The 23,139-nt window shown below is 41.2% G+C and overlaps 1 protein-coding gene across 4 annotated transcripts in view; it reads left to right on the top strand.

Annotated features, from left to right (window-relative positions):
* The window catches only part of RNF121 (ring finger protein 121), an 82,652-nt gene that overhangs the window by 49,569 nt on the left and 9,944 nt on the right, over positions 1 to 23,139 (top strand). For all 4 annotated transcript variants that reach the window (XM_078433133.2, XM_060605750.3, XM_060605749.3 and 1 more), the window contains exons 4-6: positions 13,177 to 13,331; positions 16,043 to 16,150; positions 19,557 to 19,677. In XM_078433133.2, coding sequence (XP_078289259.1) covers positions 13,177 to 13,331; positions 16,043 to 16,150; positions 19,557 to 19,677 — 384 coding nt within the window. The remainder of the gene's footprint in view (positions 1 to 13,176; positions 13,332 to 16,042; positions 16,151 to 19,556; positions 19,678 to 23,139) is intronic.

The following is a 23,139-nucleotide window of genomic DNA, read 5'->3' on the forward strand; positions in this document are numbered from 1 at the left end:
GAGAAGGGGTTCATTTAAATGTTAATTATGGCAGTTAATTGAAGAGTTGGAGGCAATCTGGGTATATGTGTCTGAATAAAAAGGTAAAATGTGGTGGATCCAAATCATGATGCTGCCTTGCAGCACATAAGATTTACCCTTAAGGGCTTGTGGATCTTAAAAGCAGAGTACTGAGTGGAAAATGTAACAAACAGAAACAAATTTATTAGTGCCAACTAATCAAAAGACATGCACAAAAAATAGTTTGTAAGAACAAAAAAATAAACATGTTAAACACATTAGAATGTTTGTGGGACAAAGAATGGGAATAAAAAAGAATCAGAACAACTCCCCAGAGAATGTTGTGTAAAGGAGAGGGACGTAGAAACATGAACTGTTTGAGCTTAGCTGTCAGAGCTTTAAAAAAAAAAAAAAAAAAATGGTTCTTATGGCATGTTGAGGAATGATGGAATTAATTGATAAGTCTCTGTTTCTCTCAAATGAATGAAATATTCTGTTCTTCACTAGTGCTAGTTGGCAGCCCACCCTTTCAGTGGGCACACATGACCATGGAGTGGAAAAACACTAGCTCTGTTCTCCTAGACCAGGTCTCTCAATAGGGAAATTATTCACATTTTGGGCCAGATGATTCTTTATTTTGTGGGGGACTGTCATGTGCACTGTAGGATGTTTAGCAGCATGCCTGGCCTCTACCTACTAGATGCCACTGGCATTTCCTCCCCCAATAATGACAATCAAAAATGTCTCCAGACTTTGCCAAATGTCACCTGGGGAGGAAATTCACCCCTTATGAGAAGCGCTGTCCTACAGCAGCATGGATGTTGCCAGTCATTAGGCTGATTATGAGCAAGTATGCCAGTCGACTGGTTTCACTGAAAAGTATCAAACATCTCCTTGTAACTTAGGAGTTCAAGTCCATCCTTTAAGTTAAAAGAAGAAAAACTTCGTCAAAATTACCTGCTATTTGGGAACAAAAGGTCCTACTGTTCTCTGTATTTCAATGTCAGAGTACTGTTCTTTTCTATAACAGCAGCAGTAGTAATACTACCTTAAGCTGCGTATAGTTTCAATTTGTTGGTATTTTAAAAAATACTTTTCTCATCTGATATCTCATTGGAACCTCATGACAGCTTTATATGATAGTGAGGACAGGGATATATCTCCCTTTTTCAGATTAGTAAACCAGAGGGTAAAATCCTGAAGAGATTTGCCAGGAGCACATAACCATTAAATTGGGGAGCTGGATATAAAACCAAAATCTTATTCTTGGTTAAGCACTCTTTTCATGAGAGGACTCAGCCAATTTTTGAAGTTTCTCAAAAACTTCAGCAAATTGTCAGTTTCTGCCATGGTCATTTCTGTTTTTAACTCCCTTGATTTTTCCTTGATTTTTCCCTTTTGCCCAAATCCATCCTTCCCCATCCCCTTTACTGGCTACATCATATTGCCTCCTCAGCCTTTCCAGAGTTTTATCACAAACTCAGAAGTGAATGGTATCAGGGAGGCAGGACTTGGGAGACAGAAGATCGGGACTGGAAACCTAGCCCAGGCCCAGCTTGCTTTTTGGCTTCTCTCTAGCTCAGTTTTCATCATCTGTTCAGAGTCTAATATTACTTAGTCCTTAGCTCCCTCAGGGAGGTCAGGGGAAGGAGTAAGTTTATGCCTGGAAAAGTATCTATCCTATTTTTAAAGATCTCCAAGGAGAAGCTTTCATCATCTCTATTACTAAACACAGTATCTTTTCAAACTCCTATCCCCTGAACTGCTATTCCCTCCTGGGATGGAGGAGTGGCAAAATCTCCTACGTAGAAATCTTTAAAGTACTATAGATTTGGGGCGCCTGGGTAGCTCAGTCCATTGAGCATCCAACTTCGGCTCAGGTCATGATCTTGCTCAGGTCATGATCAGGTTTGTGAGTTCGGGCCACATGTCAGGCTCTGTGCTGACAGCTCGGAGCCTGCAGCCTGCTTCGAATTTTGTGTCTCCCTCTCTTTCTGTCCCTCCCCTGCTCATACTCTGCCTCTCTCTGTCTCTCAAAAGTAAATGTTAAAAGTTTTTTTTAAAGTACTATAGATTTTTATCAGACCAACACATTAAGAGGGTGAGTAAAATGTGGCTAGAGAATGTGGACTAAGATGGGGAAGGGTGGTGCTAATCCGCTTTCTATGAGAAGGAAAAACTTTCCGTCTCCGACTGTAATAAAAACTTCCTAAGTGTGATGCATACATCAGCTTTCTCTGAGCCTTGCCTACTCTTTAGGCTCATTTCTCACACCTCCCTCAAACGTTAGTTGTATTTTCTCAAATATACCACGTTTCCTTATCTTGGAACACTCATCATGATGCCTTTCTCTACTTACACCTACTAGGCCATTAGGACAGAGATCCAAGGTTGCTTTCTTCAGGAAGACTTCCTTGGTTCCCCCATGTTGAGTGAAAGCTTCTCCTCTACTTTCTTGGCCACCAGGGCTTAATGCATTATAGCACTTATCATACTGCATTATAATTGTTTTTTTCTCCTCAGTAGATTTAAGTTCTTGAGGAAGTTTTGTTTTTTATCTCTGGATTCTGCAGTCCTTACTTAGCATGGTGTACAGTAAGCGCTCAGTAAGTGTTAAGTTACTGCTTGACTGACTCTTGGTGGGAGAGAAGAAGACTTGGGGGAAAAGATGAAATTTTAGTTATTAGAAGAGTAGTTGTAAGAAATAGGAAGTAGGGCGGGCGCCTGGGTGGCTCAGTTGGTTAGGCATTGATCTTAGCTCAGGTCTTGATCTCAGGGTTATGAGTTCAGGCCCTGTGTTGGACTCTGCCCTGTTTGTGAAACCTACTTAAAAAAAAAAAAGGAAAGAAAGAAACAGGAAGTAAATGTACTGCGTGGCACTCTAAAGGACAAGAGTTGGACCCAGAGGCAGAAGGTACACAAAGGCAGATTTTTCAGGTTGGTATCAGGGAAGAACTATCTAGCACATCTATTAGCAATGGAATGGTCTGCCTCATGTGGTAAGGTTGACTGTGCCAGGGCTGTGGTAGGAGGCAATTGCCAACTAAGTTTCTGCCCTGTAGAGTATTCTAGCAATGTGTGGAGTCCTACTTGATCACAGAACTACACTGAATATTTGAGCTTACTGGGCCTCTGGACAGTCTTCAGATAACTGAAAGTAATAGCTGTGCCTTCCTGTAGTTCCCCAGGCCTGTTATCCTAGGCTTTCAGCTGGTCTTTATGTAATTTGGTTTCTAGACCAAATTTGTAATCCTGGCTGCTCCCTTATGGCCACTTTTCTTTGTTTTATTCTTTGTACATTGTGGTCTCAAGACCTAATCCCAGGGCCCTAAGGATGCTTTGACAGAGCAGAGAACAGTAGAGTTGCTTGCTGCCTCGTTCATTCTGGACATACTCCTAGTTAAAAAGCGTAAGGTTGCCTTGGCTTTTTTGGCAGCAGCCCTTTTGGCATATATTCCCTGGCAATTTGTGGTCAACTGAAACCCCTAGATCTGTTCCACATGAACTGCTATTAAGCCATTCCTTTTCCATCCTATACTTGGTAGTTGGTTCGGTTTCATTATATGGTTTTTGTTCTTCATTTTGACTTATTAGCCCTTAGAATCTTAGAGCTAGAAGAACTCTAGAAACAAGCTTTATTCATTTTGGACCTTGCTTGTTTCTTCCATGTTCACTATCTTGTTCTTCCCAGCTCTTAAACGTTATGCTGTCCACAGTTTGGTAAGCAGGTCCTTTGCATTTTCATCCAAATCATTCATGAAATTATTGATCAGAGCTGTGAAGCATATCCCAGACACCTTCCTCCAGTTGACCTCTCTCCATTTATCAGCATTTTTTTCAAGCTGATTGTTCTGTTAGCTGTGAGTCTCGTGCTTTGCTGTACTAGCTGGCTATGTAGTTTTCAATTCATTCTTTATATTCCTTTTCAGCCAAGCATGGTAGGTAATCACTACCCCCACAACATAGGGAAATACAGAAGTGATAAGAATCCCGAAAGCCGGGGCGCCTGGGTGGCTCAGTCGGTTAAGCGGCCGACTTCGGCTCAGGTCACGATCTCGCGGTCAGTGAGTTCGAGCCCCGCGTCGGGCTCTGTGCTGACAGCTCAGAGCCTGGAGCCTGTTTCAGATTCTGTGTCTCCCTCTCTCTGACCCTCCCCTGTTCATGCTCTGTCTCTCCCTGTCTCAAAAATAAATAAAAACATTAAAAAAAAAAAAAAAAAAGAATCCCGAAAGCCAAAAGCACCACGCATGAGAAGACTGGAAAGGCAGCTGGTGCCCAGGGGAGGATTGATCTGGGGGCTCCTTTCTGATTTTTCATGAATTATAGCTTCTGAGATGAAAAAAATCTAAAAGTCCATTTAAATATCATCTAGCTCTTTTTTTTTTTTTTTAATTTACATCCAAATTAGTTAGCATATAGTGCAACAATGATTTCAGGAGTTTCAGAATTCAAGGAATTTTCCTTAGTGCCCCTTACTCATTTAGCCCATTCCCCCCTCCCGCACCCCCTCCTGTAACCCTCTGTTTGTTCTCCATATTTATGAGTGTCTTGTTTTGTCCCCCTCCCTGTTTTTATATTATTTTTGCTTCCCTTCCCTTATGTTCATCTGTTTTGTCTCTTAAAGTCCTCATATGAGTGAAGTCATATGATTTTTGTCTTTCTCTGACTAATTTCATTTAGCATAATACCCTCCAGTTCCATGCACGTAGTTGCAAATGGCAAGATTTCATTCTTTTGGATTGCCGAGTAATACTGTGTGTGTGTGTGTGTGTGTGTGTGTGTGTGTGTATACACACCACATTTTCTTTATCCATTCATCCATCAATGGACATTTGGGCTTTTTCCATACTTGGGCTATTGTTAATAGCGCTGCTGTAAACATGGGAGTGCATGTGCCGCTTCGAAACAGCACACCTGTATCCCTTGGATAAATGCCTAGTAGTGCAATTGCTGGATCGTAGGGTAGTTCTGTTTTTAGTTTTTTGAGGAACCTCCATGTTGTTTTCTAGAGTGGCTGCACCAGCTTGCTTTCCCAAAATGTCATCTAGCTCTTATTGTTAGCATCTAACGTCAGCATTTCAACTGTATAGCCTTGTGGAGAGATAGGTGAGATAGAGCTATTCTTATTTTCCAGATTGGAGAAGCTGGGATTGTCCCTCAGTAAATGTTTGCAGAATGGATCAATGAATAGGTTTCAGGTTAGTCTTCACTTCAATTTTGTATTTGTAGACTCAGGGAAAGAAAAGTAAATGGCTTTCAGTTTTCCCCTCCAGCTGGTCAACTCCAAGCCCCTTCAGAACTAGACAAGAGCTCTGCCTCTTCCAGGCAGTCTTCCTGATGGCTCTTGCCCACAGTGCTACATCTTTCCTCTGAACTCTCATGTTAGTAATTGATGCTTTGCTGATTGTGCTTGATGGCTGCTCAATTCATGTATTTGTCTCATTATCCCAAATCCTGGAATTTGGGGCAAAAGCTTTCCATTACTTCGTGCACTTGAACAAATGATTTAACCTAATGTGTCTGTGTAAAGTATTGCCAGCAGGTGGCACCAGAGTCCCTGACAGTGTTCTGAAAATCTTGGGTAACTCCATCATTTACATATTGCCAAGCTGCCACTAAAAATGCCTTCCTTAATGAAGAAGCTTCAGTTTACTTATTAAATTAAGCAAAATGCTAATAAATACTATAGTAGAAATCAACTAGGCAAAATTGTAACCTAACAGTTTTGTCATGGGAGGCTATTCTGTTTACTCAGCTGCTTTGCTTTGCCGCTTATCAGGTACTGCTGTCTAGGCCCTGAACAGAATCTGGCTTTCAGGCTTCCCAGAGAGTGTCCAGGTACCTGAAAGTAGCCTCAAATCCTTGGTTTATGTTTTTAGATAATTTATTTTTCCTGGAAAGGAAAATTAAGAATTATAAAGAAATTGCTATGACCCTACCACTTGTTTTCCCCCTGGAGGTTTTGGTGATTTTTAAAATATTGTTTATTGAAGTATATAAGTTGACACATACTTTACATCAGTTTCAGGTTGTACAACATAGTGATTCCACAAGTCTATATGTTACGCTATGCTCGCTACAAGTGTGAGCGTAGTATCCATCTATCACCATACAACACTATTACAATACCATTGACTATATTCCATATGGTGTACCTTTTATCCCTGTGACTCATTCCATAATTGGAATTCTGTATCTCCTACTCGCCTTCATCCATTTGCCCATCCCCCTATCTCCTTCCCCCCTGGCAGTCTTCAGTTGGTTCTCTCTGTTTGAGTCTGTTTCTGCTTTTTGTTTGTTCATTTGTTTTTTGTTTTGTTTTGTTTTGTTTTGTTTTGTTTTGATTCTATATATAAGTGAAATCATATGGTATTTGTCTTTCTGTGTTTGAGTTCGCTTAGCATAATACCCTCTAGGTGTATCCATGTTGTCACAAATGGCAAGATCCCCCTCCCCCATTTTTTTTTGTTTTTTGTTTTTTTGGTTTTTTTGAGAGAGACAGCATGAGCAGTAGAGGGAGATAGAATCTTAAGCAGGCTCCGTGCCCAGCTCACAGGCCGACTCAGGGCTCAGTCGCAAGACTCTGAGATTATGATCTGAGCCGAAATCAAGAGTCAGAAGCTTAACCACCTGAGCCACCCAGGTGCCCCAAGATCTCCCTTTTTATGGCTGAATAATATTCCATTGTGTATATGTATGTATATGTATATATATATATACACACACACATATCTATATCTATATAGATATAGATATAGGTATAGATAAAAAGATATATATACACCACATCTTCTTTATCCATTCTACCAGTGAACACTTGGGTTGCTTCCATATCTTGGCTACTGTAAGTACTCCTGCACTAAACATAGGGGTGCAGATATCTTTTCAAATTAGTGTTTTGGGTTTTTTTGGGTAAATATCTAGGAGTGGAATTACTGGTATTTCTATTTTGAATTTTTTGAGGAACCTCCATCCTGTTTTTAACAGTGGCTGCACCAATTTATATTCCACCAACAGTGTAAGAGGGTTCCTTTTCCTTTTCTTTTCTATTTTGGGGGGGGGGGCAAGAGAGTGAGGGGCAGAGAGGGGGAGAGAGAGAGAGTGGGGTGGGGCTTACCCGAAGCGGGGCTCAAGCTCACCCGATGCGTGACTCAAACTCACGAACCATGAGATCATGACCTGAGCCAAAGTCAGATGCTTAACCGACTGAGCTACCCAGGAGCCTCCTCTTCTTTCCTTCTCTCTTTCTTTAATTTATTTAAATGTTTATTTATTTATTTATTTTGAGAGAGGGGGAGGGGCAGAGAGAGTGAGAGACAGAGAGAGAGAGTGAGAGAGTTAGTCCCAAGCAGGCTCTGTGCTGTGCTGTCAGCGCAGAGCATGAAGCAGGGCTCAAACTCACAAACTGTGAGATCATGACCTGAGCCAAAACCAAGAGTCTGATGTTTAACTGACTGAGCCACCCAGGTGCCCCTTCTGTCCATTTCTAATCAGATTGTTTTTTTGCTGTTGAGTTGTATAAGTGCTTTGTGTATTTTGAATATTAGCCCCTTATCAGATATGTCATTTGCAAATTCCCTCTCCCTTTCGGTAGGTTGCCTTTTCATTTTATTGATGGTTTTATTTGCTGTACAGAAGTTTTCTATTTTGATGTAGTCTAAATAGTTTAATTTTGCTTTTGTTTCTCTTGGCTGACGAGACATATGTAGAAAAACATTTCTGAGGTTGATGTCAGAGAAGTTACTGTCTGTGTTTTCTTGTAGGAGGTTTATGGTTTCAATTCTCACATGTAGGTCTTTAATCCATTTTGAGTTTATTTTTGTGTATGGTATAAGAAAATGGTCCAGTTTCATTCATTCTTTTGCATGTAAGCTGTCCAGTTTTCCCAGCACCAATTTTTTTCATATTTCGTTATTTAAAAAAATTTTTTTAATGTTTATTTCTGAGAGAGAGAGAGACAGAGTGTGAGCAGGGGAGGGCAGAGAGAGAGGGAGGCACAGAATCTGAGGCAAGCTCTAGGCTCTGAGCTGTCAGCACAGAGCCTGACACAAGGCTTGAACTCACAAACTGTGAGATCATGACCTGAGCTGAAGTCTGATGCTTAACCAACTGAGCCACCCAGGCACCTCCCCCCAGCTTTTTTTTTTTTTTTTTTTTTTTTAATTTACATCCAAGTTAGTTAGCATATAGTGCAATAATGATTTCAGGAGTAGAATCCAGTGATTCATCCCCTATGTGTAACACCCAGTGCTCATCCCAACAAGTGCCCTCCTTAATGACCCTTGCCCATTTAGCCCATCCCCCACCCTACAACCTGTTTGTTCTCTATAAGAGTCTCTTATGTTTTGTCCCACTCCCTGTTTTTATATTATTTTTGCTTCCCTTATGTTCATCTGTTTTCTATCTTAAATTCCACACATGAGTGAAGTTACACGATATTTGTCTTTCTCTGATTTCACTTAGCATAATACACTCTAGTTCCATCCATGTTGTTGCAAATGGCAAGATTTCATTCTTTTTGATTGCTGAGTAGTACTCCATTGTATATATATACCACATTTTCTTTATCCATTCATCTGTCGATTGGCATTTGGGCTCTTTCCATACTTTGGCTGTTGTCAGTAGTGCTGCTATAAACACTGGGGTGCATGTGCCCCTTCAAAACAGCACACCTGTATCCTTTGGATACCCAGCACCAAATATTGAAAAGACTGTCTTCACCCCATTGAATATTCTTACCTTCTTTGTCATAGATTAATTGACTATACAAGCATGGGTTTATTTCTGTACTCTTTCTTTTGTTCTGTTGATTTATGTGTCTGCTGTGCTTGCTTCAGGAGCACATATACTGAAATTGGAACAATTTATGTGTTTGTTTTTGTGCCACTACCATACTGTTTTGATTACTGTGGCTTTATAGTATATCTTGAAACCTGGGATTGTGAAGCCTCCAGCTTTGTTTTTCTTTCTCAAGATTGCTTTGGCTATTTGGTGTCTTTGCAATTCCATACAAATTTTATTTTGGCTATTTGGTGTCTTTGCATTCTAGTTTTGTGAAAAATGCTATTGGTGTTTTGATACAGATTATGTTGAATCTGTAGATTGCTTTGGTTGGTATGGACATTTTAACAATATTCTTTCAATCTATGAGCATGGAATATTTTCCCATTTGTGTTGTCTTCAGTTTCTTTCATCAGTGTCTTATAGTTTTCATAGTACAGGTATTTCACCTCCTTAATTAAATTTATTCCTAGGTATTTTATTCTTTTGGTGCAATTGTAAATGGAATTTTTTCTTATTTTCTCTTTCTTCTTCATTACTAGTATATAGAAAGGCAACAGATTTCTGTATATTTAATTTTTATCCTGAAACTTTACTGAATTCATATATTACTTCTAACAGTTTTTTATGTATACTATCATGTCATCTACAAATAGTGTTGGTTTAACTTCTTCCTTACCAATCTAGATGCCTTCTATTTCTTTTTCTTGTCTGATAGCTATGGCTAGGACTTCAAGTACTATGTTGAATAAAAGTGGCAAGAGTGGATATTCTTGTCGTGTTCCTGATTTTAGAGAAAAAGCTTTTGTTTTTTCACCATTGAGTATGATGTTGGCTGTGGGTTTGTCATATATGGCCTTTACTATGTTGAGGTATGTTTTCTGTATCCCCACTTTGTTGAGTTTTTATCATGAATGGATATTGAATTTTGTCACATGCTTTTTCTGCATCTATTGAGATGATCCTATGATTTTTGTCCTTTATTTTGTTAATGTGGAATATGATTTGTGAATATTTAATCATCCTTGTATCCCCAGAATAAGTCCCACCAGATCATGGTGCACTGTCCTTTGGTCGTTGAATGTGGTTGCTAATATTTTGTTGAGTTTTTACATCTGTGTGCATTCAGGATATTGGCCTATAGGTGGGGGGTTTTTTTTGTTTGTTTGGTGGAGGTTTTTTTGTTTGTTTGTTTGTTTGGTTGGTTGGTTGGTTGGTTGGTTGGTTTTTGTAGCATCTTTGTATGGTTTTGGTATCAAGGTAATGCTGGCCTCATAGAGAAGCTTTCTTTCCTTTTCTTATCTTTCAAATAGTTTGAGGAAGATAGGTATTAACTTGTCTTTAAATGGTAGAATTCACCTGTGAAGCCATCTGGTCCTTGGTTTTTGTTTATGGTAGGTTTTTGATTATTGATTCAATTTCATTACTAGTAATCGGTCTCATTCTGTTTGTGCCAGGTTCAATATGGGAAGATTGTATGTTTCTAGGAGTTTATCCAGTTTTTCTAGGTTGTCCAGTTTTTTTGGTATATAATTTTTTTGTAGTGGTCTCTTAAGTTGTTTGTATTTCTGTGGTGTCGGTTGTTACTTCTTTTGTTTCTGATTTTATTTGGGTCCTTTTTTTTTTCTTGATGTTTCTGGCTAAAGGTTTATTCAAACAACCAGCTCTTGTTTCATTGATCTTTTCTATTGTTTGTTTGTTTCTTTTGTCTCTCTCTCATTATAACCCCACCACTTTCAATATGTTGATTATTTTGGTTGCCAACTGCAGTCTTTGCTCCCTTATGACAGTTGACTTTATGCAGTTTTGATAATGTGAAGCCATAATAAGAGCTCTCATTTACTGAATGCTTACTATGAATTATGCACTCTACTTGTTTTTTTATATGAGCTATTATATTGAATACTTACATTGTATTTATTACATTATCTATATTAAATGCTTACTTTGTTGGGCCTTGTTCCAAGAACTTTCCATGAATTAATTCATTTAACCTATACAATCTTTTGAGAGTAGATGCTGTTAATCCCATTTTACAGTTCAGAAAACTGAGACTTATCAGGGTTAAGTGACTTGCCTAAGGTAATACAGTAAATAGCTGTATTGAGATTCATATCTAGATCTCTTTAATTCTAAAATCTCTGGTCATTTCAGTGTATTATTCTACCTTGTTTTTCATTCTTTTTTATTTATTTTTTATTTTTTTAAGTTTTTTTTTAATGTTTATTTATTTTTAAGAGAGAGAGAGACAGACCATGAGCAGGGGAGGGGCAGAGAGAGAAGAGACACAGAATCTGAAGCAGGGTCCAGGCTCTGAGCTGTCAGCACAGAGCCCATCGCGGGGCTCAAACTCACGAACCGTGAGATCATGACCTGAGCCAAAGTCGGACACTTAACCAACTGAACCACCTGGGCACCCCTCGTTCTTTTTTTTTTTTTAATTTTTTAATGTTTATTTTTGAGAGAGACAGAGACAGAGTGCAAGTGGGGGAGGGGCAGAGAGAGAGGGAGATAACAGAATCCAAAGCAGGCTCCAGGCTCTGAGCTGTCAGCACAGAGCCTGAAGCAGGGCTTGAACTTGGGAATGACAAGATCATGACCTGAGCCCATCTCATGCTTAACTGACTGAGTCACCCAGGTGCCCATGTTTAGTCATTCTTTAATGGTTTCTATTTGAACTTTTTAAATTATTTTTTTCATGTTTATTTTTGAGAGAGAGCGACAAAGAGAGACAGAGCACAAGTGGGGGAGGGACAGAGAAATAGGGAGAGACAGAATTTGAAGCAGGCTCCAGGCTTCCAGCTGTCAGTACAGAGCCCGATGCAGGGCTCGAATTCACGGACTATAAGATCATGACCTGAGCTGAAATTGGACGATCAGCCAACTGAGCCACCCAGGCACCCCTCTATTTGAACTTCTAAAAAGCATCTAAAGATTAATAGAATCATTAATCAAAGGTTTGATTTATATTTTTCTCTTGCTGCTAGACTATTAGCTCCTTGAGAACAGGGACTAAGGGTCATGTTTATTTCTGCATTTCTCTTTCCATTAAATGCAAACTAAATTCTTTTTTTTTTTTTTTTTTAACGTTTATTTATTTTTGAGACAGAGAGAGACAGAGCATGAACAGGGGAGGGTCAGAGAGAGGGAGACACAGAATCTGAAGCAGGCTCCAGGCTCTGAGCTGTCAGCACAGAGCCCGACGCAGGGCTCGAACTCACAGACCGCGAGATCATGACCTGAGCCGAAGTCGGCCGCTTAACCGACTGAGCCACCCAGGCGCCCTCAATTCTTGATGTACTTACTGAACGCTGCCTTCGCTCTCCCAGGAAATCTGAGATACAAGGCTGCTTAACAGAAGAACCTTAGCATGTTAGAACTTGAAGGGGTTTGAAAAATCAAGTCAAGCCTTTCCCTCAAGGAGGAAGAACCTTCCTGGGTGACCCAGTGAATTGGAGGCAGACAGAACTAGAATCTAGGTCTTTTGGGGTTCTTCTGGACCATCTGGTTTAAAGGGCCTAACCCTGTCCCTAAATTGCTCCCTCTCTCTGTTTCTTCCTTCTTCCTTTTCTTTCCTTTTTCCTTTCTCTCTTTCGTTCATGATGTGAGATGAGTAGCTTTACACCCTTATAGCTTTAAGCCTAAGAGTTACAAAGCAAGGCAATATTTTTTCATTTCTTTTACACTGATGCCTAGACTTATTCCTGATTATGCCTTCGTTCAATCCACAATAGTAGGGTAGTGGGGATTTGACTGCCTAAGGATGTTGGGTGTTACCCTGTATGTAGGGGACCATTAGAGGGTTGTAAGCAAGGGAATGACATGTTCAAGACTATATTAGAGAGACACTTGGGTGGCTCAGTCACTTAAGAGTCTGACTCTTGATCTCAGCTCAGGTCTTGATCTCAGAGTCGTGAGTTCAGGCCCCACGTTGGGCCATGCACTGGGTGTGAAGCGTACTTAGAAAGAGAGAGTGGGAGGGAGAGAAAAAGAAAGAAAGAAAGGGAGGGAAGGAGGGAGGAAGAAGAGAGAGAAAGAAAAGGAAAGAGAAGAAAAGAAAAGAAAGACTGTATGTTAGAATTACCATTCCAGACTCCTGGAAACGGTAGATTGGAGAGGGAGACACTGAATACAGGGAGATTGAACAAAGAGGTCATTGCAGTGAGGCAGGCAAGGGCTGGCAAGGACTCACCTGGAAAGGAAAGAATATATACAACAGTTAGGTGAGGGATGAAAGGGAGGTGTCAGGCATGGTCCTAGGTTTCTAAGTTGAATCACTAAGAGGTGCCTCTGTCCAAATTTGGAAATCTAGGAGAGGATCAGGCTGAAATGGACTCGTGGATAGAGCTACAGAGGGAGCTGGCTAGAGCTGAAGTGCTTGTGTTTGTGTTTCAGATGGTGACCCTCTTTCAGATGTGGGTTGTTCCCCTCTATTTCACAGTGAAGCTGCACTGGTGGAGGTTCCTAGTGATCTGGATCTTGTTCTCTGCTGTCACAGCTTTTGTCACCTTCCGAGCCACCCGAAAACCTCTAGTACAGACAACCCCAAGGTGAGAGATTAGGTAATGGGGAAGAGGAGCTAGGTTTTCTGAAGCTAATGGGTTGGAATGCATTGGGGTTGGAATGGGTTTAGACTGAAAAAATTGTAACTTTTATTTGCCAAGATTACTTGGCATGGGGTTCCACCAAAACAAGCTGATTGGGAGAACTATCCCCCCTTCACAGATTAAAAATCATAAAATATTTCCCTGTAGCTTACCTTAGAGTTTATATCAAGGTTTATTTATATTAAAAGCAACCAAAATAAGTAAGCAAATTCTGGTGATCATTGTCTCATTTTAAATGTTTTTTTTGTGTGTGTGTGAACCCTTCTCTAATCTCTAGATTTTCTGTTGTATTCTTTTATAGGCCCTGTAGTTTTCCAACATAGAACTTATCACAAAATATTGAGTGTCTATCTCCCCCACTAAACTATAATTGTGAGATCAGGAACCACATGTATTTTGGTTGTCACTGTATATCCAGGCCCTACCACAGGGCCTGGCACATAGGAGCCTACTCTGTAAATTTTTGTTGAATGAATGAATCTCAGCAAATGTGCAATTTTTCAACAAATAATACTTCCTTCTTGGGTCACAAAGCAGCCCCTGCCTGTATTATTCTTTGCATTTTATCCAAATGCGTTTCTAGTTTGATCCTCCCAACCAGCTTGTGAGGTCATTTAATATCTGTACTTGACAGAGAGAGAGATTTTCTCATTCATTCATTCATTCAACAAGCACCTGCTATGTGTCAGGCCCTGTGCTGAGCGCTGGGGATACAGAACTGGATAAGACATGGTCCCTGCCCTCAAGGAATGCTCGGTTTAATGGAGGAGATGGACAAGAAAGCAGCTGTTTCAGTGCAGTTGGTAAGTGCTGTGAGAGATGTGTGTACGGATCCAGGAGAGCCTAGCAGAGGAAATAGCCAGCCTCCAAGTTGTAACTACCTGAACCAAAGTCTTCCAAATTGCAAGTTGCTCTTTTCCCCATGCATTTTATGTTCTGCTTTACTATATAGGTCTTCCTTTGGCCTTCTGAGTATCATTTTGTATGGTAAAATTGATCTTCAAGGTGAAGTTGGTGATTGAGAAGCTCCTCCCTGGCTATGGTAGTTTACATTAAGGACTGTTAGAAAAGATAGAGGCTCTGGAGCCAGATGGATGTGGATGGGAAACCCCAGCCCTGCCAATTGTTAATTATATGACTTGTTTGGCTTCACCTTTCTGAGCCTTGAATTTTTTATCCTTACAAATGTGATGATAATTGCTACCTCATATAGGGTGATATGAAGACAAAGTGTGAAAAAGCACTTTAAGAATCACTAAGTAACAAACAGTATCAACTTGTAGATAAAATGACTGAAAATGTGTCTATAACATGGGAAGTTTTTTATCATGATAACTAACATTTGATAGTGCTTTATAATTTCAGAGCACTTTCATAAACATTCACGTTTATTCATGTAGCAGTTATTGAGCGTGTATTATATACACCAGGAAATGGGTTCTGTACAATCCATTGAGGAAGGCATCATGGTTTTCCCCTGTAATACAAAAAATAAACTTGTCTTAGAGTGGTGATTTGACTTACTTGGAATTACCCAGCTAATAATACTTACTTAATCCAGGTTCCACCTAAAATTCCACATCCTTTCCACTATCTCACTCCCATCTGATCAGTGCAAACCCTGGGTAATGGAGCTTTGTGTGGGTTTTGCTTTGTGCAAAATGTTTGGGGCCTTTCCCTTTCTTGAGAACTGATCACCACTTGCTTAGCTGTAGCAGGGAGGCATAGGCAGGGACCTTGAGTTTCTTCCCTGAGGTGGAGCACCGTTGGCAGTAACTCGGCCTCAGTAGCCAGGCAAGCTTGAGTTGTTTATTCAAGCAAATTGTTCCTTTGCTCCCACCACAGATAGAGTAGTTGCTCCTGATATCAGGGACCTGCCTCCATAGCATTTAAAAAGGCCCTGCTACATTCAGGGAACCATCTTTCCTCTCTGAACCTGGCTGGGGTCAGCCAACCAGATTTCACACTCCTTTTTGTAGGGTTCTAGAGAGCACTGCTCCTCCTCCTTCACTAGCGTTGTACAGCCCCACTCCACCACCCCCCACCACCACCACCACACACATCCAATTCAAAGGTATTCTTTGAGTGCCTCCTTCCTTATCCCTTCTTCTCCAGAAAATCATTTCAGAAGCAAATCCATTAGACACCATTTCCTTATTGGCCTCTGGAAAGGAGCAAAGCAGTATTCAGGTTAACCATGCCCAACTGGAAAAGCCTATAGCTGATTCTACCTCTTATTCATCTTCCCTTGAATTCTCTTTTCTGACGAGAACAACTAGCCTTCCCTACCTATTCCCTTCTGAGCATAGCTGTAGTTAGTATTTTTCACTTCCTTATCCAACTAATCTGAATTTGAGATGACATAGCTGTCTGAGGTCAGCTGTGCTCTTTGTTTGAGGCCAAAACCTCCTTTTAAGGCTCTCTTTTCTTTGCTTGGTCTGGGACCAGGAAAATAGCACTAGCTCCCTGGTATGTGGAGGTGTTTCTACCGTTAAGGGAGTGACCAGCTCCATTACAGTAACAAGTTGCTCAGTAAGTCCTAACCAAAGAACCTGCTCTCTCCATTGATGTGTGAATAAGAGGTTCTGGTAATCCAGAGGCCCCTAGGCCAGAGTTTCTGTGTCAGCTGTGCTAATATTCTTTCCTTTCTCCAGGTTGGTTTATAAGTGGTTCCTGTTGATCTATAAAATCAGCTATGCCACAGGCATTGTTGGCTACATGGCTGTCATGTTTACCCTCTTTGGTCTCAATTTATTATTCAAGTAAGTATCCTTTGCTTTTGTTTTTGCTTGTGTTTGGGGAGGAGGGGCCGGTATGATGTACCTTTCTTCCTGGAGCAAGTCCTAGATATTAACAAGGGGGACATGGCACCCAGGATAGGACACTTGGGCTTTGGGGAATAGGGGAGGGTGAGCCCTCCCTGATTTGCACTGGCCAAGAGAAAGGAGTGTCTGGACATACAGAGTTAGAGTCCCAAATCATTGGTGATATTTTCCAAGAATCTATATTGTAATGAAAAAGTATTAAAAAAAAAGTAAGCATAATAATGATTATAGCCAGTTACCATTACTCCATTCATCACTGTAACAGAGCCATTTTCCTTGTCCATGTTTGTACTATCGCAGCGTCCACTCTACCTGAGTGGTCTTATGTTCAGGGAGACTAGGAGTTGGCAAACTGTCCTGTGGGCCAAATTGGTCTACCTCCTGTTTTTTTCTAAGGTAAAGAAAGTTTTTATTGTAACACATCGATACTCATTTGTTTATGCATTGTCTATGGCTGTTTTTGTAATAAAACTATAGCAGCAGAGTTTAATATTTGTGGCAAATACTATTTAGGTCACAAACCTTAAATACTATCTAGTCCTTTACACAAAACGTTTTTTGTCAACCCCTAGACAAACTCATGTGACACAGTTGGCAACACCTGGCAGTAGGTTCGCCCAGAAGTATACAGGGCAGGAAAACAGCAGAGCGGTGTCCATAACAGTCCTTACAGTAGTTCCAGGGCTGGGATGTGAGGGAATGAGACCACCCAGATGGCTGTGGGAAACACCCTACCTCAAAAGCTTTCCCTCGCCAGTTTTAAGAGTCTCCCAGTTTAGATGCAGTATACTAATAAAATTGCTGCCTTGTAACGTAGCTGACATTCCACTTTTATCAGATTTCTAAGGGCACACTTTTTTAGAAAGTTAACCTGTGGGCATTTAACCCCTGCTCCATTTGGGCACTTAGGGTGTTTTCCAGTTTCGGATAACATTGTTTTGTTGCTTCCTAAGGATATATTACCAGGAGTCAAATTCTGGCTGTTACTCCATATTGTCATAAGATTTCAAAAAGATTCGTGTCAGCGTACAAGCCCCCTCACTCCCAGTTGAGGCAGAAGCCAAGAAATCCTGGACTCTGAGACTGTAGGGTACAGTAAGTAAGGGCAGAAGAGAGTGGAAATGTGGTCTCATGGCTGAGGTGATGGGACTGTGGGCTGTGGATCATGAGGAATCCTAAGCCTAGGACAGTGCACTTGAAGTTACAGATTTAGGATTCAGATTTAAAGTCAGCACCACTGGACTCTCCCAAATCTGGCACACTGTAGGCAGGAGCCTTTTTTTTTTTTTTTTTTTTTTTAAGTTTATTTATCTACTTAGAGAGCTGGAGAGGGGCAGAGAGCAGAGAGAAGGAGAAAGAGAGAGGATCCCAAGCAGGGCTCAAACCCACGCACTGTGAGATCACAACCAGAGCCAAAAATCCAGTGTCAGACGCCTAACCGACTGAGCCATCCAGGTGCTCCAGGAGCCTTTTTGAAACTGAAAGGAGTAAGCCCTACTTTATATAGTGAGAGGATACTGTGGAATTCTTTCTTCCAGGGGTAGTACAGGCTGCAAGCAATAACAGGCTCCACAAGGATTTATAGGAACTCATTGGAATAGAGTCTAACATGTCCTGTCAAAGAAAACCAAGATATTTCCAGATATCTTCCTAACCTGTGTGGTTAAAAAAACAAAAATCAAGATTCTGCATTGTACTAAAGATGGCTATTCTTAAAAAATTTTTTTTAAATGTTTATTTTAGAGAGCATGTGTGAGCGGGTAGAAGGGCAGAGAGAGAGGGCTCTGCCTGAAGCAGGCTCCAGGGTCTGAGCTGTGAGCACAGAGCCTGATGTGGGGCTCGAACTCACAAACCACGAGATCATGACCTGAGGCCAAAGTCGGATGCTTAACTGACTGAGCCACCCAGGCTCCCCAAGATGGCTGTTTAAAAAAAATTTTTTTTAACGTTTATTCATTTTTTTGAGAGACAGAGAGTGAGTGGGGGAGGGGCAGAGAGAGAGGGAGACACAGAATCTGAAGGAGGCTCTAGGCTCTGAACTGACAGCACAGAGCCCGATGCGGGGCTCCAACCCACGGGCTGTGAGATCATGACCTGAGCCTACGTCGGACGCTTAACCTACTGAGCCACCCAGGCGCCCCGGCTGTTCTTTTAATTACAGTTCTTTTTTATTTGCATAAACTATACCAGGAAGAAAACAGAATTGAGGGGCTTGACCATTTTTATGCTACTAATCGAGTTAATTGGTATAAGATCATGATGTCTAGTTACTAGGTTAAATATTACATGATTCATGAGTAAACTCAACTTTTTAAGATAAATATAATTTACGACTTTAAGTGAACACATACAGTTCCTGGTACAAATATTTTTTAAAAGGTTGTTTTCTATAATAAACATTTAAAGACTGAAGGTTGCAAATTATTAGTCCTTGGAATTATTAAAACAAGCCTCCTAATATACAGATAAGATCTTTGTCCTTCTTAGGAAGTAGACTTGGACCAAAATTTAACTTTGATGACATGATACAGAATATGTATAGATACAACCTAAAATTTTATGGTAACTGGTATGTATGTATTTACTAATTGACTGACTTTATCTTTATTTCTAAAGCTGTGGATGGCAAGCTTTTTCTGTAAAGGGCCAAATCAGATTTTAGACTTTATGGACAAAAGGCAAAGTCTAGGATAATATGTAGTATAACAAGAGGGGAAACTCTTCCCTTGCCCTACCTTGTTTGAGGGATGGGCTGTCTCAGATGGTGGGCATGCTTTGTGCCCACTTGCCATCAGACGAGACATTCTCAGAAGGAGGGGCCTTACAAGGGGGTGTGTGACCACTGGGATCATTTTCACTCTCTGTTCCAGTGACAACCCAGGTCCTGGTGTGCCCTTGCTCAGTCATTTCAACTTAGGCAGCTGGCTGGAGGTGAGGCAATTTGGTGAGTTGCCAACTTCCTGACTGAAATTCCACTGGTTGGTGTCCAGTGATTGCCAGCAGTGGAGTCCCCAACATGTAGGTGCCAACCAGAGTGGGCCCTAGGCAGCTGTAAGGCATGGTTGCCAGTTGGAGGAGACAGGCACTGGGAACAGAGTGGGGAAGAGGGGCACTAGGGAATACCTTGGCTTGGTCTTTGTAGCTCACAGTGCTAGCCTGTTCAGATGGTGCCAACAAGCCATATAAAAACAGGTAGCAGGCTGGATTTGTTCTTAGTGTGCCAATGCTTGCTTTAGCCCTTAAAGCCTACCACTTTAGTTGCTGCCTTATGTGTCCCACAGTAGTAATCCAAAGCAGTTGCATCTTAGGGTAGGCCTTACAGGCCATGCTGCTTCCCTTACAGGATCAAACCAGAAGATGCTATGGACTTTGGCATTTCTCTCCTCTTCTATGGCCTCTACTATGGAGTTCTTGAGCGAGACTTTGCAGAAATGTGTGCAGACTATATGGCGTCTACCATAGGGGTAAGTTCACATGGGCTTTGTTTTTTCTTTTTTTAGAGAGAACATGTACACACACACACACACACACACACACACACACACACACACACAAGTTGAGGAGGGGCAGAGAGAGAGGGAGAGAGAATCCCAAGCAGGCCCTGCACTGTTCTTGCAGACCCTGATACGGGGCTCCATCTCACAAACCATGAGATCATGACCTGAGCTGAAATCAAGAGTCAGATCTTAACCGACTGAGCCAACCAGGTGTCCCCACACGGGCTTTTAACTGCCTCCTGACATCTCCAGACAGTTCAGGATAGCATCGCTTGTTTGATGGAAGAGATAAACCATAAAAAAAATATCTTTCAAGATATAAGTAGTATGGTATGGAGATTCCTTCCTTAAAATTTGGAAAGCCAGATCTCAGTTGTACCGTGGAATTTTTAACTTTAGAGCCATTGTAGGAAAGAACCACTTTACCATTCAGGAAGTTAACATTCATTTAATAGATATTTATTTAATGGTTCCTACGTGCCAGGGCACTGGACTTATGCTGGAATTACAAAGGTGTACGTGGTCCTCGTCCAAAAGGAGTTTACGCCCTAGTGACAGAGATGGGTATTAAAGTAATAAATACACAAATAAATATAAAATTATAACCTCAATAAATACTATGAAGGAAAGGTTCATAATGGTGTGAACAAATGCAGTAGTGACATTTGACCTAGTCTCGGGACTCCGAGATGACCTCCCTGAAGAAGGGATTATTGAGTTGATGCATAGGAGTTAACTAGATGAAGTGGGAAGTGATGTGAGTGGCAGCTTCACCAAGAGACCTAGTGGGAGAATTTCTCACTAGGGTGGGGAGTGCCTCAAGCACCAGCTCTTGACCCCTCTTAAACCCACATGTCTTTCAATACCTCTTAATACCACAAGAACATAAGGATCAAACAGTGACATTGAACTTTATTAAAAGGTTGGGGTTGATAGCAGGAAAATAGATATGAGTTTGAATGAGGTTAGTCTGACGAAGCAGGGTATCTCCTTTCCCAGACTTTCAGACCCTGCCCCATCCAACTCTCAGCCTATCTCTGTGTATCAGGTGCCATCTTAGCACCCACCACCTAGAATCCACATCTAGACAACTATCCTCCAAGTGTCTAGACCCAGAGCCCATGTCTGACAAAAAATATGCCCATACCTCAGGCCAGCCATCTGCATCCTGGTTTCTTCTATGACGATCCACATCTTCCCTAGGTAATTGACACTGAGAATGCCTATCCCTTTCAGGGGAGCTACTCTGCCTAGCTCTTGTCCAACAGAATGTGACCTTGCTGACCTCAACAATAATAACAGTTTGCTGTTTCCCCAGGCCCCCATCTCTGGGGGCAGGGAGTGGGTCATAGGAAGACTAACATGGCTTGTGGCAGTACTGGGTGAGTCACCAGGAGTTCATTCATTCATAGTTTCCCCACAGCAAATGTTGCGGAGACTTAGTGGCAAGTTAATTGCTAGGGCTCAGGATGCCAACAGATGAGACTAGGCAGGGATATGGGAGAAGGGACTCTAACTCCAACTTGGGATAAAGGGATAGACTGCACTACCTTTACAGTTCTTTTCACCCTGAGAATTCCAGGATTTTCCTATATCTGCTCCAGTCTTTAGTCAAATGGGCTGTGGTCTGCTTAGGAACACGTGGGCCCCTGAGCCACAGCAACCTGAATTTCAAGAATATCCCTGGCCTTGAAGCCAGAACCTGATGAATGGTTTGGGGAAGGCAGTTTAAGAAAGCTAGGAAATTCCAGCCTTCCACGAATTTGTTAGCCAACTCATTCTTTCATTTATTCAAGAAACAGGTATTTGTCAACCATTTATAGTGTGCCAGGTATGACCAACTGCAACCTTTACTAGCACCACCAGTGCTCACTTCCAAGTAGCAGACCTAGTCATTTTTTTAAATTGTGGTAAAGTACACATAAAATTTACCATCTTAGCCATTGCTAAGTCTGCGGTGGCATTAACTACATTTACGTTGTTTTGCAGCCATTACCATATCCATCCATAGAACTCTTCATTTTGCAAAATTGAAGCTCTGAACCCCTTAAATAATAACTCCACAGTCCATCTTCCCCACAAGCCCTGGCAACAACCATTTTACTTTCTGCTTCTATAAATTTGACCACTCTAGGTGTACCTCATGTAAATGGACCCATGCAATATTTGTCCTTTGTGATGGCTTACTTCACTTAGCATAATGTCTTCAAGGCTCATCCATGTTGTTGCATGTGTGTCAGAATTTTCTCCCCTTTTCAGGCTGAATAATATTCCATTGTGTACCTCAATTTTTAAAAGACTAAATAAACGTGTGTGTGTAGCCGCTGAGATAATAAAATTCCATTGTGTGCCTATGCCACATCTCAGTCCCAGTTGTTTTCATAGTCTTTTGTACATTTTGTGATCACAGCTCTAATCCCAGAGAGTCATAGTTGATTTTGAAGCTGTTCCATCTACCAGGTCCGGAACTATGCTGACTCATCTTTTGGTCCCCCTTGAGAGTGGTTTGACCTACAAAGATCTGTGATTAATTAACTTAAGGCATGCTAGAAATGAAACCATAAGGTTTACAATTGTATTAACATGCATTCTCAATTCCTTTTTACTATTCTGCACTACTCTTGTTTAGTGCAGAATAGCTGTTTTGCCTCACATGGAGTAATTGTAGTATGAACTAAAGTAACTCTTGTGTCAAGGGAACCTTGGATGGTGTTTTTTTGTTTTGTTTTTTTCCCCAGCTGGTCACTGTGAGGTCATGAGCTTGTGATAATCAGTCATATAGTTTCCATTCATACCCAAAAGTCATGTTGGGTGGGGGTAGGGGGACAGAGGATTGTGAAATAGGCAAGCCTGTTTTTCTGGGGCTCAAAAGAGAGAACTGTTGGGCAGGCAGGGTAGTGGCACATTATTTCTGCTCCATTAGGCCATGAGTCCTGCCTCATGCTTTCTTCTCAACAAGTTTCTGTGCCCCAGACAACATTAGGACAGGACTGGCTGTCCATTCATCTGTCTGAAGTAGTGGAAAGAGCTAGGGGGTTAGAGTCAGACCTCATTTCAAATTCTAATCCACTTTTAATTAGCTATGTATTCTTGAGCAGGTTACTTTACCTCTCCGACCTTGTTTCCTCAGATGTAATAATATTACCAGACATAAAGAATTGTAAGGAACAAACAGGTTAATGCACAGCATTTTGCAGAGTACCTTGGCCCATGGCACGTAGTAGAGGATGATGATGGTAGCTGTCATTTGTCCAGTGTACCTAGCATACACTAGTGCTTGCTAGAAAGCTACCTGTTTTGTATATGTGATCACCTGGAGCAGAGAGACCCTGTAGAATTTGTCTTTGTATCTTCATTACCCAACACACAGATCAAGACACAGAACAGACCAATCCTAAATCATGAGCATATGCCACTTGTCTCTTGGAT

The sequence above is a fragment of the Panthera onca genome, chromosome D1 (genome assembly GCF_046562875.1).
Source record: "Panthera onca isolate mPanOnc1 chromosome D1, mPanOnc1 haplotype 2, whole genome shotgun sequence".
NCBI classification, from domain to species: domain Eukaryota; kingdom Metazoa; phylum Chordata; class Mammalia; order Carnivora; family Felidae; genus Panthera; species Panthera onca.